The sequence below is a fragment of the Phycodurus eques genome, chromosome 5 (genome assembly GCF_024500275.1).
Source record: "Phycodurus eques isolate BA_2022a chromosome 5, UOR_Pequ_1.1, whole genome shotgun sequence".
Taxonomy (NCBI): Eukaryota; Metazoa; Chordata; class Actinopteri; order Syngnathiformes; family Syngnathidae; genus Phycodurus; species Phycodurus eques.
In genome coordinates this window covers 18,115,795-18,130,056 of record NC_084529.1, presented here as the reverse complement: position 1 = coordinate 18,130,056, position 14,262 = coordinate 18,115,795, and the positions used below count along the sequence as shown (strand labels likewise).

At 43.2% G+C, this 14,262-nt stretch overlaps 2 protein-coding genes across 2 annotated transcripts in view; one reads left to right on the top strand and one right to left on the bottom strand.

Annotated features, from left to right (window-relative positions):
• Positions 1 to 6,964, bottom strand: part of snx33 (sorting nexin 33) — a 23,550-nt gene extending 16,586 nt beyond the window's left edge. The window contains exon 1 of the mRNA XM_061677903.1: positions 4,540 to 6,964. Coding sequence (XP_061533887.1) covers positions 4,540 to 5,974 — 1,435 coding nt within the window. The 5' untranslated portion in view covers positions 5,975 to 6,964. The remainder of the gene's footprint in view (positions 1 to 4,539) is intronic.
• Positions 3,426 to 14,262, top strand: snupn (snurportin 1). The gene is given in 11 exon segments (XM_061677904.1): positions 3,426 to 3,448; positions 8,277 to 8,373; positions 9,867 to 10,031; positions 10,374 to 10,575; positions 10,875 to 10,979; positions 11,982 to 12,078; positions 12,169 to 12,251; positions 12,253 to 12,267; positions 12,409 to 12,486; positions 12,706 to 12,786; positions 12,940 to 14,262. Coding segments are annotated over 9 exon segments (1,125 nt in total). The 5' UTR covers positions 3,426 to 3,448; positions 8,277 to 8,373; positions 9,867 to 9,873; the 3' UTR covers positions 13,246 to 14,262.

Sequence of the window (14,262 nt, the reverse complement as noted above, 5' to 3'; positions counted from 1 at the left end):
GCTCCCGAGAGACATCTGAAATCAAGAACACATGGCGTCACGCACACACGACAGCGCGCGTCTTTTGAGACATTAAACATTCCAGCATATCACGGTACAAGAAGACATCCCGGAACGTGCTGTACACTTGTTTATGTCCAACCATCCATATGCTATGGATGAGCTTCTATGGGTGAGCTGGAGCCTATTCCAATTGGTTTTTGGTGAGAGACAGTGGACACCCTGCACTGGTTGCCACTCAATCGTAGGGCACATATAGACAAACAAACATTCAACCACACAATTTAGAGGAGGGGAAAGTACAACCCGGGGGCCATCTGCAACCCGCGTTCCATTTTTAAATGTCTGCAGCATAAAAGTGTGAGTGTTGAAACCTTCTGTCTACTACTACTACTACCACTAATAATAATAATAATGATATACAGGACTTCAAACGCCTCTAAAATCTTCCAGAACGAATCGTTTCAGGGGGGAAAAAAACAAAACATTGATGACGAGGCTGTGACCTATTCGACTGTCAACACTGCTCTTCTCACCAATAATGTTCCATGTGTGCTAGTTAAGTTGAGTTTTTAGGGAAAATGACGCCATTTAAAACGTCACGATAATTTTAGCGTGTCGACGTCTCTTGAGTTTTCGGCCTGTACGAGCGATTGGAGCCATTTTTAATTGAAACTTGTCAGTCGATCCGAGAAGGGGTTCCCCTCGTTAGCAGACAAAATGAGACAGTCAGTGAGAAGTGTTGAGAACTATATTTTTTTTAAGGTTTTACTCTAATTTGACATTTTGGATCAGATTTTCTATAGGCAATATCACACAAAAACTTTATCTTCTACATAAAAGACTCAACTTTTCCGGAAGCCATCATCCGATTTTCAAACTTTTTGGTGAATTGCACTCAAGTTGAAACGGCCATTCCAACCAGACTTTGCATTTTGATCGACTGCAATTTTGGGAAAATCTTGTCACGTTGCTAATCAGTCAGTCTACAAACCTGACAACCATCCATCCATCCATTTTCTGAGCCGCTTCTCCTCACTAGGGTCGCGGGCGTGCTGGAGCCTATCCCAGCTATCATCGGGCAGGAGGCGGGCAACACCCTGAACTGGTTGCCAGCCAATCGCAGGGCACATACAAACAAACAACAATTCGCACTCACATTCACACCTACGGACAATTTAGAGTTGTCAATTAACTTACCATGCATGTTTTTGGGATGTGGGAGGAAACCGGAGTGCCCGGAGAAAACGCACGCAGGAACGGGGAGAACATGCAGGGATTGAACCCAGCTCCTCAGAACTGGGAGGCAGACGCTCTAACCAGTCGCCCACCGTGCCGCCAACCTGACAACCATATACCATAATTTCAGTGACGTGCGGTCAGGGTAGGCAAGTGAGGCAGAGCCTCACTGCCCCCTGGTGGTCTTTCCTTTCCACTGCATGTGAAGAGTAAAAAAAAAACTTATTACATTAAATTGTTCCATTTTAGTTCTATGGTCCGTGCTTGACATTGATTTTCTTTTTCAATGATTTCATCATTAAAATAGCTGAATTTTCATATTTCCTGTTCTAATGCATAGGAAGCGCAGCTACGAGTCACGTTGAGTCATCACTCCCATGATGCTTCAAGAGACCACGCACACATTCATTTCAGGTAGGCTGTGATTGGTCCGTGGCTTCACACAAGAGACATTGGTGTTTTCTCATTACATCGCCAATAATATACGTTTTATCACACACGTACTGCACTTACTGACGTTTAACAGACTGTCTAATATATTTAATTAAAGTGTGTGACATTTAGTCTTTCTTATCGACCAGAAAAGCCACTAAAGGTGCACAGTGGGGTCTGGTACGTACAGTGCCACAACCAGCATGTGGCAGTGTTGAATTGAACTTCATAGCGCTGAGTCAGTGCCTCACCAATCATGAACCTCACTGCACATCCCTGCATAATTTCTCATGTATAATGCACACCCATGTATAATACGCACCCCCAAAGTTGACCCTCAAAATTCTGGAGAACCCTTGTACCCATGTATAATGTATTTTTTACAATGCATGATTTTGCTTCTACCATATGATCAAAACATGATTATCTGGATTCTGTTAGTTTTTTCAAAGAATGAATCTGAAGTTAAGCACTTTATTTGAACACGTAATACTTTCTTTATTTACTTGCTCCTATTTTGAAATTCACAGCCCGACTTGTATTTAGTAAATTAGAAAACACACAGCTGTGCTCATATGTTTGATTACCCAGGCAAAATTTGTAAGGTGGCTACAATTCTTTAAAGAAAAAATAAAGGGCCAGGCGAAACACATTTAATTTTATTTTAAATGGTATTCAAATTGGCCGGCACGGTGGACGACTGGTTAGCACATCTGCCTAGCACATCTGCCCTCACAGTTCTGGGGACCGGGGTTCAAATCCCGGCCCCGCCTGTGTAGAGTTTGGATGTTCTCCCCGTGCCTGGGTGGGTTTTCTCCGGGCACTCTGGTTTCCTCCTACATCCCAAAAACATGCGTGGTAGGTTGATTGAAGACTCTAAATTGCCAGTAGGTGTGAAAGTGAGTGTGAATGGTTGTTTGTTTCTATGTGCCCTGCGACTGGCTGGCGACCGGTTCAGGGTGTACCCCCCCCGCCTGAAGATAGCTGGGATAGGATCCAGCAGCCCGTGACCCTAGTGAGGAAAAGCGGTAAAGAAAATGGATGGATGGATTCAAATGAAACGGTCAAGCGTTTCAGAAAAAGCATTATCATTAAACAAAACAAAGAAATTAATGATAATTGTTGTTCAGTCATATTAAAAAAATTATAATAAAAAAATATTTCGCAAATTCTGCCAGGGTATGTAAACTTATGAGCACAATTGTACATATATGCAGTCTTACGTACCCCTGTCATATTGAAATGAAAGTGTAAGCTACACCTTTTTCATAACCACTCGGTGGTGGTGGCATATTAGAATGAAAGTGTACACCTTTTTCATAACCTCTAGATGGCGACATACATTTATAAAATGTGAAGAAGAAAAAATCAGTTTTCCCCTATTCCTATGTATAATGGGCAGTATTGACTTTTGACCCTTTTTTGGGGGGGGAAATGTGCATCATACATGAGAAATTACGAAATTAAATTACGGTACATGAGGGGGTTTAGTTTGCCTTTGTACTCGAGCGGAACCCACGTGCCCAGTTTTGAAAATGTACTGCAGTTCACGTCCAAGTCCAGGGTGTCGCTACTGCTGGTATTGGAAAGGAAACCACAGGGTGGAGTTTCCTCTGCATTTTTTGGGCCATTTCCGGTAGCCGTTTTTCCTTTCCTTTCAGTAACAAGGAACAAAGGCGACCGTGGAACAGTGTCTGCTAGAACAAATGGACCTAGATGACCAGATGATACGTTTAATTATGCTGCAAAATCGATCGAGAAGGCGGCGGCGTAGATGGTATGTAGAACCAATGGGTACGCCGAGTACGTCATCACAGCATGTGACTAAAACGGACCAATCACGAGAGATGATCTCCGCGGCGTTCGACGCGTAACAACTATTTTTGTTGTGTGCGCGGCAAGCTACGCAGAGGTGCTGTGCGGGGCAATTCGTCCGTCACGTGACGCAATGCGGGCGTTGTTGGCCGCGATAGTATAAAGAGGCCTTTTCATCACAGTACTCTAGAAGTACTGATGTCTGAGGGTTTAACAAACTCTGAAACTTAAAAGGTTTAAAAGGTCCTGTGAGAAAATACTTGCATCTAGCTACAACCTTTGAAGGACCCAGTCTAAGCATTTGATGAAGGCCACATAAAAACGCTGGTCAATAGGATGGTGTAGTCTTGAGGAGCTTTCCTGATTGGTCCCACCCTTTACATCACATATGTCCTGCTAAATTGAACATATCTCGCATTAGATTGTCAATACTTGCATTGGCCGACTAAGAATTTCAAAGGCACACCCTACGATGCCACAAAATAGCGCCAAAGCCCTTTCTTGATAGGAAAGTAGTACAGTTGGTCGAAGGAAGTATGTTGAAGAGATACATCTTGACTGAAAGACAAGCTTTGTATGTCAGGGAGGAAATAAGTTTAGCCTGTGTAGTTACACAGAATCTTCACCACATGCACAAGTTAACGTGCACTTAGGGTGCATTTTTTTCCCCCAAAATCTAAGTTTTAAATTATATTCAACAGTTTTGGGGTCATATTTTATGGTACAATTACAGATTAAACTTTTAATATGGGCAATTATAAGCACTTTTGGGGGGCTCAATTACTTGTAGGAGAGCTCTGTCCCCATCTCCGGCAAAAAGGATTGGTGTAACCTTTAGGAATCCGCGCAAGAATATAACATGCAAACTACACACAGACGTGTGCTGGCCAACGGACACCAAACCCCAAAGACCCTTACCCTAATCCCTGAGCCCAGAACCTCAGAACTGTGAGATAGACATGCTAACCACTTGTCCACCAGACCTCATCCCACAGACTCTTACTGTGAAAACTGCTGGATGGAATATGAAGTTGTAAACTTGCATTGGATTACCTTTCTGTAGATGAATGATGTCTGGGAAGTTGGCGAGCAGGCCTTGGTATAGCGACAGCGTGTCCAGCATGTGGAAGAGGTCGTACTTGGGCTGCTCCGCGAACAGCTCGCCAATGTTCTCGTAAGTGCGGCCAGTGTGGGAGATGGCGTTGTTTAGGGCCTCGGAGCTGTGCGGAGGGTCCAGCATGAACGACTGGCTGATGGACTGAAAAGAGTTTCCCAGTCGTTGGAACTCCTTCCTGAAGCCGCCCAGGTGCTTCCGAACCAGCTCCGAGGTGACGTGTGTGAGTTGCATAACGCTGTCGTCCATCTTCTTAGCGAAGTTCTTGAAGGTGTCCACCCGCTCCTCCACGTCCTGAAGGTCCTGGTGCTCGTTGGGAATCTGGAGGGTCAGCATGAAGTGGCCCCCCACCATCTCGTCCTTCTCAGCCCGCCTCTTGCCAAGCTTCCACTGCTTGTCGTCGGCGCACATCAGGAAGTGCTCGAAGCCTTCGTACTGGGAGAGCACCGGGTGGCTGGTCATGTGGTTCATCCACAGGATCAGTCGCCGCTTGCGCTTCTCAATGAAGTCCTCCTCAAAGCGCCCCGTGGCCTGCTTTTCTGGCAGGTGAGGCACAGAGATCACAGTGAACTTGTGCAACAGGCGGTTGTAGAGCCAGTCAAAGTGCTTGTAGCGCCTGTATACAGGCCGACTCGTGTGGCTCGGCGTCACGCGGTACGAAATGTACGTCTTGATGCCTTTAAACTTGGTCTGCTTTGTGGGGTCTTCGATGGAGCAGGAGAAAGGCTGTGGGCTCTCCTTCCACCCGGGACCCTGGGGCCTCATCTCGATGGTGTAGGATTCGGCTATCTTCGCCATCATGGGCACGTCCCCCAGCACAAACGCCTCCACGCCGGAGCGGACGAAGCTGGAGAAGCGGTTCAAATTGCGGCCCACCATGCTGCTTTTCCTGGCGCTGGAGATGCTGTCCTGCCTCTCCATTGGCGGCTTGGCCCGGTCGTGCACGTTGGGGTTGTTGGATGGCGGGCTTTGATGCGAGTGGCCGTTGGCTCCAGGGCTCCGGCTGTGATCGGTGTCCTCAACCACGGTGGACCTGTCGTCCCAGTCGTCCCAGTCGTCATCGTCGTCGATATCGTAATAAGTCGGCTGAGTGTTGAGGGTGGTGTTCTGAGTAGAGGGCAGGAAATAGGAGTCGTTCCCCAATGAGCCCGCTGGGCTGATGGAGCAGTCGGTCACGTTGGAGTTGGAACGTGTGCGAATGACCTCCACGTAGGACGCCGGGAAGAGACCCCGCTCACCTCGGCTGTTTTCTCCCTGGAACCATCCGTCCACTGAGTTCTCGTCAAAGATGACCAGTTCCTCATTCTCCTGAATGCTGATCTCCTCTTTGTTTTCACTTTGGAATGTGTAGAGGGCTTTGGCTTTTACCGACATTTTGACTTTCTCCAGTTACAAAACAACAACAAAATAACCCCAAATAATAATCTACATGCACATGGTGCCCACCAGCTGTATTGGAAACAGAATCTAGGACATGTTAATGAATATTTCAACTCATCTCACATGACATGGATCAGGTGTGCAAAAGCACCGTCAGTCGAAAACTGTTTGCGGTGCTTCACTTATTAAGGACTATGCTTGATTTATACTTCGCTGCTAATGAGACTACTACGAGCCCATTGATGTACACACTCTTTAGTCTAAAAACTGAGTCATTTGCATGCACTAAAAAAATGCCCTCGTTAACGCAGATTTCTACTTCCCTGTAACAAGTCCGTTTCAAAACCGGTTTCAGCTCCTGCAACGAGGCTTTTGATAATCCTCCCCCCCCCCCTCCCCCCCCCAAAAAAATGGACCCGGACGTCTTTTCTTTACCCCACTTCTCGCACTTTCGTCACATTACGGATCCTGGAAACGGTCCCCGATGCAAATCACTCCAAGCGAAAAGTGTATTTTTGTTCATAGCGATGGAATCCGTGTACATGGTGAGGAGGAAGCTCCACATTTCCGTCCGTCCTTCCCTCAGACACAAACTTGCTCCGTGTGGCTCGTAAACAGGTTCCTGCGCATCTTCGCTCGATCCTTTTAAAACAAAACAAAAAATCACAACCTTATCCCCCTCCGGATCATCCTACGTAGACGAGCCGGTATTGTTTCTGCTGCTTTATTTGCTCACAGCCCCGACACAAAGTAACTCTTTCCATGACGTTAGACTGAGACAACTGGAGACGAGCTTGCATGTTCTCTTGCAAGGCGCCTTTCCCGGAGAGAGAGAAGGGGGAGGCCATGGCTCGATGGCGCCCTCTAGTGGGACATATTAAGTAATTGCAACAACACCGAGCTTTCGAAGGTTAAGCTTAAATGAAGACATTCAAAACGAAAGTCATATTAAGCAATTAAAAACTGGCAAATCAAGCAATTCAAATGAAAAATGAAACACTGAAAAAGGAAAACTAATCAATTAAAAATGTCAAATTAAACAATTAGGCGGCACGGTGGACGACTGGTTAGAGCGTCAGCCTCACAGTTCTGAGGACCCGGGTTCAATCCCCGTCCCCGCCTGTGTGGAGTTTGCATGTTCTCCCCGTGCCTGCGTGGGTTTTCTCCGGGCACTCCGGTTTCCTCCCGCATCCCAAAAAACATGCATAAGTTGGTGACTCTAAATTGCCCGTAGGTGTGCATGTGAGTGCGAATGGTTGTCTGTTTGTATGTGCCCTGCGATTGGCTGGCAACCGGTTCAGGGTGTACCCCGCCTCCTGCCCTATGACAGCTGGGATAGGCTCCAGCATGCCCGCGACCCTAGTGAGGATAAGCGGCTCAGAAAATGGATGGATGGATGGAAATTAAACAATTAAAAAATGTCTAAACAATGTTAAATTAAACACATTTTAAAATGTCAAAGTCAACAACTAATGTTAAACAATTTAAAAACGTCGATTGAAAGAATCAAAACATGTAAAATCAACCAATTAGAAATGTTAAAATCAAACATTAAAAAGGTGTCAACTTAAACAACAATAAAAATCATGTTAAACAATTACAAACGACTAAACAATTAAAACATCTAAACATTTTGTAACTAAAAATCTCAAATAAAAAATAAAATAACGTCAACATAAGCAATCAAAAATATCAAATCAGCCAGTTAAAAATGTCAAATTAAACATTTGAAGTGTCAGATTGAACAACCCCCAAAAAATATTTTTTAACAATTAAAATTTTAATTAAACAATTGAAAGTGTTCAATTTATTAATTAAAATGTCAAATTAAACAATTAATGATTGTCAAATTAAGTACTTTGAAAAATATAAAATCAATCAAAAAATGTCACACAATTTAAAAGAAGTCAAATCATAAATGGTTTCATGGCAACTCCCCAAAACATTTAAATAGCAAATTAAATAATTAAAAGTTGTCAAATCAAACAATTACAAATGGTATGAAATACAATTAAAACATGATATAAACATGAAATATATATGAAACTCAAAACCAATAAAAACACAACAGAATATAATTAAATATTATGTAATGTAAAAAAAATAAATGCATAAATAATAATGTAATAAACTAATAACGTTTTTTTTTTCAAATGAATGTACAAATAACACATTTGCAAAAACTGCATAGATAAAAGAAAGCTGCATTTAAAATGTTTGTGATTGTTTTTTATGACACTTAGTTAGTTAGTCGACTTAACATTGCACCGCAACTTCATTTGGCCATGACTTGCAGGTGTTTGTTGCCTGCGGTTGGCCGCCAGAAAGGCACGTGAGGTCAGTGGCGGTTGTGACGTCACAGCCTCGGCAGTCTCCCTCCCTCGATGCCCAAGGTAAACTTAACCCGTTTCATCGTACTGATTCGCGCTAAAGTTGGTTAGTTTGAAAATTGTAATAATGGCGTTGGCAACCACGGGGAGGTAGAATCGTCGCGGTGTTACGAGCGATTGGCCCCACAGCATGCTAGCTGCGCTAGCCACACTGCTAACATAAACCGGCTGGCTAGCCACACAAAATGACGACTTTCTGATCGAGAAAGTGTGTTGACTTGCATCTTGCTATGACCCCTTCCATGTATGCGATACTACTGTCTTAACTAGGCCCTGTAGGAAGGAATATGGTACCTGTTTAGTGTTTATTTATTTATTTAGATGTTTATTTGACGTTTGCCTGGCCAACAAAAGTTCTCACCTGGATTTTAATACGGTACAGTACTGTAGTTAGTCAATAAGTTTTACCTTGAATCATATATTTAGTAAACAGATTCATTTATTTCATGTATTAAACCTCCAAACAATGAAGTATTATACAGTATATATAATTGTGTATGTACAGTCGTCCCTCGCTATATTGCATTTCGTGGGTTCACTCCATATGAGATTTTTTTTTTTTTTAATCGCAAATTTTTTGCAATTTTGCGGTGATTATTTTTCCACATGACTATACTGCAGATTAATAAGCGCGAGCCAGGAGTAAAGAGTCTGTAAAAGACAGTAGTTTAGCCTCTATTATTTTAGACATTCTATGTGCCTATTGCAAAGTATAACTGGTTTAAATTACACAACTGCATGTTTACAGTAAACATCGTTAGCTAATTTAATATAGCCTACCACCGCTAGTTGGAACAAATTGTAATTCACAGGTGGTTTGGATAGAGGCAATATAGACACAGCCACTGGTGCAATTTCTTTATTGAACTAACAGTAGCAAAACATGGTAAACACAACCACATTGTTGGCCAACCTGCTGATGACCTCAACTGAAGAAGTCACTGAACACCAGAGTGGCTAAAGTTTAGCGAGTGGACAGTCAGCTACTTCTACATTCTTCTACATGCAGCCCCACCTTTTATAGGCACATACACATTCAATGTCATAGATACTACAGTGTACAATGTGAGGATGACAAAAATAATACCTGAACCCCAAATGCATATCATATTTATATAATGCTTAAAGCTTGATATATAGTTGCCTCTTTGTGAATTTCATCTGTCGGGGGGTGGTGTGGGACTCAACCCCCATGATGAACAACTGTACAGTAGATGCATGTGGTCTCACTGTCATTGCCCACGTGAGCTCGTATAATTATCAATGACGATACGGGGAGACAATTACATGCTTGCATATAATTTAAAGGTCTTCCGAATGTGACAAACAACACATGATGCAAAATATTACACTTGGGGGCAGGAAGGCTGAGGCATTTGTGGAGGGACAAACTTAAGTGTACACAAACAAACGTGTTGCTTGGACGAATGCACTCAAATATATAAATACTAATACATATTATATTATACATATTACATTGTGTTTGACCCCCCCAGAGTCCCCATGGATGACCTGACCCGAACCCTCTCGACCAGCTTTGCTGTGTCCAAGGAGCCCAACAGTACGGCCGCCCCGCACCCTCGGCTGTCCCAGTACAAGAACAAGTACAGCGTGCTGGAGCAGAGCGAGCGGCGCCGACGCTTCCTTGAGCTGCAGAAAATGTACAGCGCTCTATAGAACTTCTCATAATGTTTGCAAACATTAGGCGCTAGGGTATTTCCGGGTAGCAGAAATCCAAGTCACTCCTGCATGGCCAGATATACCTCGATAGGTTTAAGTATTTTCTTATTTTCTTCTAAAAATCAATTTCTCTGCCTTGGTCAAATGACATGAAAGCGTTTGTTTACTAATGGTGACATTGGAGATCGTTTGCGCTTTTGCCACTTGGAGGTGCGTGTGATGTCATGGTGGAAAAGTCTATTAAGACTGAACTGAACCAGTTTGCATCTCTACCAGTGTTTTTTTTTTCTTCCCTTTTATATATAAAAAAAAATAAAAATCAGTAAAAGGTTAAACTATGTCGACCACGTACGATGTCTGGCCAATGGCGACTGGACGGGGGTGGACAGTGATGGGGAGCTGGACATGGAGGAGCAGCAGCAGGAGGATGAAGAGCAGAAGCGGAAACAGGAGCAAGATGGCAAAGCTGAAGAAGAGGGGATGGAGATTGAGAGAAGAAAGCTGCCAAAGCATTACGCCAACCAGGTCAGGGTTGCGGGAGACACATTTGTTCCCTGTTTTGGGGTTTAACAAAACTGTAAGGTCATTTAGCCAAACAGATCCATAAAGAAAGTAATTTCCTCGAACTTTATTTTCTCGTATCTTCACCCTGGTCTGAGTTATCACAAAAAGTAAATTTTCATGTTTCCATGTAGTTAAAAAAGACCAAAATGCATACAAAATGTTATGAAAATGTCAACTTCTGAGCTACAGTTTTCTATATAGTCCAGAAGATGGCGCCTGTGTGTCTGCTCTAAACAACACTTCCCTATGTTCCTCCTCAGCTCATGCTGTCAGAGTGGTTGGTGGATGTCCCTGCAGAGCTGGACTCCGATTGGTTGATGGTGGTTTGTCCTGTGGGGAAAAGATCCCTCATCATTGCCTCCAAGGTAAAAAAAAAAAAAAACTTTTGTGGATTTTGTATGGAATTTCTATATCTGAACGAGGGCAAGGAAAAAAGAAAATGGGGAGATGTGAAGAGAGTACGTGGAGATGAGAGGACAAGGAAACAACGAGATGAGATGACATGAAAGGATACAAGAAGATGAAGTGAAAGGAAAAGAGGAGAGAAAACAAGGAGGTGAAGATGAGAATATGAGGAGAGGAAGTAAGGAGATTAGATGAGTGAGAGAAAATGAGGAGATGAGAAGGACAATGTAGTGAGGTGAGAAAACATGGAATATAAAGACAAGGAAATGAGGAGATGAGGATAGAGAAAAGGATATAAGATGAAAAGGAAGTGAGGAAAGGAAATGTGGAGGTGAGAAGATGAAGTGAGGAGAGGAAACGGAAGATGTGAAGATGAGGATGCGAGGAGAGGGAGCAAGGAAATAAGAAACGCAAGAGAAGAAATGAAGGGAAGAGAAAGATGTGAGGAGATATGGAATATAAAGTGGATGCAAAGATGAGGAAGAGAGTAAATTTTCAGAGGAGAGGAAAGGTGGAGATTTGAAGATGATGAAGTGAGGCAAGGAAATGAAGATAGGAGAGGAGGAAACAAGGTGATGAAGACTGATGTAAGTAGAAGAAACCTGGAGAAGAAGACGAGAAGAGGAAATGAGAGAAAATCAGATGAGGAGGAAGAGAGGAAACTGAGATTAACAGACAAGGAAGTGAGGAGGGGAAACATGGATATGTGAAGAGAGGGCACGAAAAAATGAGGAAATTAGGTGAGAAGATGAGGAAATTAGAAGATGAGAAGACAAGGAATTAATGAGGAAACAAGGAGATGAGAAGTTGAAGCCTTCCAAAATAAAGTGGAATTACAAAGTTATCATAGGACAGCGACAATATGCAGCAGATGTGCATCTCTGAAGTGTACAATTTGGTGCTGATCCAATTTAGGCTTGGCCTTGGAGGAGGTCCATGTTTTGTTCAAACATTCTGTGCAGGGTTCCACTGCGGCGTACACAAAAAGCGGCTACTGTGTGAACCGTTTCCCCTCCCTGCTGCCCGGTGGGAACCGCCACAACTCAGCCATGGGAAAAGGTAGCCGGGACCTTTCCCTACATATCTGCAAACAAGCGCTTGAAAGCAAAATCATACATTGACTCGCTACGAATGATGTCGCTCGTGTAGATTACACCATCCTGGACTGCATTTATAGCGAAGTAGACAGGACCTTCTACATCCTGGACATCATGTGCTGGCGAGGCCACCCAGGTTTACGACTGCCCGGTGAGACAGACCCTTCCCGAAAATCCCGGAGCAAATCCGGGAATGTTTGTCACTCCTATTGGATTAAAACATAGCACAAGTCTGGAGCGCAGATGTGCTCTTTTGCCATGTTGGCAATGCTGTTTGTTTTCTCCTCCACAGACTGATTTCCGTTTCTACTGGCTCCAGTCCAAAGTGCAGGAGACTGACGGCCTGGCGGAGATTGCCAAACGCAACCCTGTGAGTGACAACCCCTTCTCTTCTTCTACTTTTTCTCTATATGGGATCAAATTTGAGCCTGGTTTAACCAAGAGATGCCGCAAAAATTGCCATAACAGATCTGGAAAGTAGGCAATTGGCGTCTTTTACGGTTGGCGTGAACAGGATATTTCTATTGGACAAGAAGACTAATGGTGTGTGGAAAAAACAACATGCTTGTGATTTTGTTTGTTTCGACAGTTCCGCTTTGTGAGCCTCCAGAGCACCGAGTGCACGGCGACGTCCATCCACAAAGCCCTGGCAGCCGAGTACAGCTTCAACGTGAGAACCTTTTTTTAGTCTGTCCTGAATACACATTTTCTTAATCATCAGATGCCGGGGTACAGATGAAAAGGTCTATTCTTGGACCCAACATGAAAGGCTACGCCCAGATCCTCCTCCTACGTTTGGAATAACTGTCAACTTTGCCGGCAGGTGGACGGTCTTCTGTTCTACCACCGGCAGACCCACTACACGCCCGGCAGCACCCCGCTGGTGGGCTGGTTGCGCCCCTACATGATCGCCGACATCCTGGGTGTGGAGGTGCCCTCCGGACCTCTCACCGCCAAGCCAGAGTACGCCGGCCACCAGCTGCAGCAGATCCTGGAACACAAGAAGACCTCCGGCGAGGTGCGGCCGGCTAGCAGGGATGGCGGCTACGAGCTGGAGCACCTGTCCACACCCACCCAGGACAATGACCACAACCACAGACCTATCCAGGAAGCGCAGATGGAGAACTGATGTGATTACTAGCTAATCAGTAATTCACCAGCACGCCGCTGTTTTATTTACAACTTCCTCCTGCAAACTTCTCCCACAGATCACACTTAATTTTAATCAGGCATCACCCAGGACGACCTCTGATTGTTTGGCTTGTCCAGAAGTGTTCAATTTATCTTCTCTTACCAATAGGGTTGCAAAGGGGTGGAAAATCTCTGATGAATTTCCATGAAAGGTTAAGATGGAGAATTCCGGAAATATCTATAAATACAAACATTTTGTCTAGTCATAAGACATCCATGCAAAATAATACAATTTTAAAAAAAAGTCATTTCAACTGATATATTTTTTCTGTACAAGTTTGAACTATTTTATTGGACAATAAATTATTTCATTGAAGGACCAGGCCATGGATGTTGAGTTATATATTAATCATCCCCCTGAGCCAACCCATTTTAAAAATAAATAAATAAATGTACCACCCAATCCAAAAATATCAACAATGTTCCATTGTAAATGTTCAATAAAAACAGCCCCTCTGCCTGCATTTTAAAAAAAAAGTATCATTTAAGACCATATGTAATAAAAAAAAAAAAGCATCTTCCTTCAAGCTTAAGATCTGCATTTGTTGCTCAACACTTTCAGGCATTGGGTTCTTCATTTTCAACTATACTTTAATTAAATCTGGCTGTTTTAGTCAGGATTATGCTAAAATATATTTTCCTCAACTACATTTAAACTTCATATTATGCCAACCTCCAGTTTTGTAAATTCATGGTTAATTCCCATTAAAAAAAATTCCAACTTTGAAAATCCCGGAAATTTGCAAAAGAGAAGAATGAGGAAGTTACCAATATTTCAGTCATATGCAGGTTGTAGTTTTTTTTTTTTTTAAATAATACAAGTATAGAAAAGCACTATTTGTAGTTTCCAATGCATCCCAAATCTGTATTAATTCTCTACAATGGGCTGTCTTTTTTTATTATTCATTTGAATTTTTTAATTGTGTATTCCTAAATAAATCTTTTTTATAGGCTA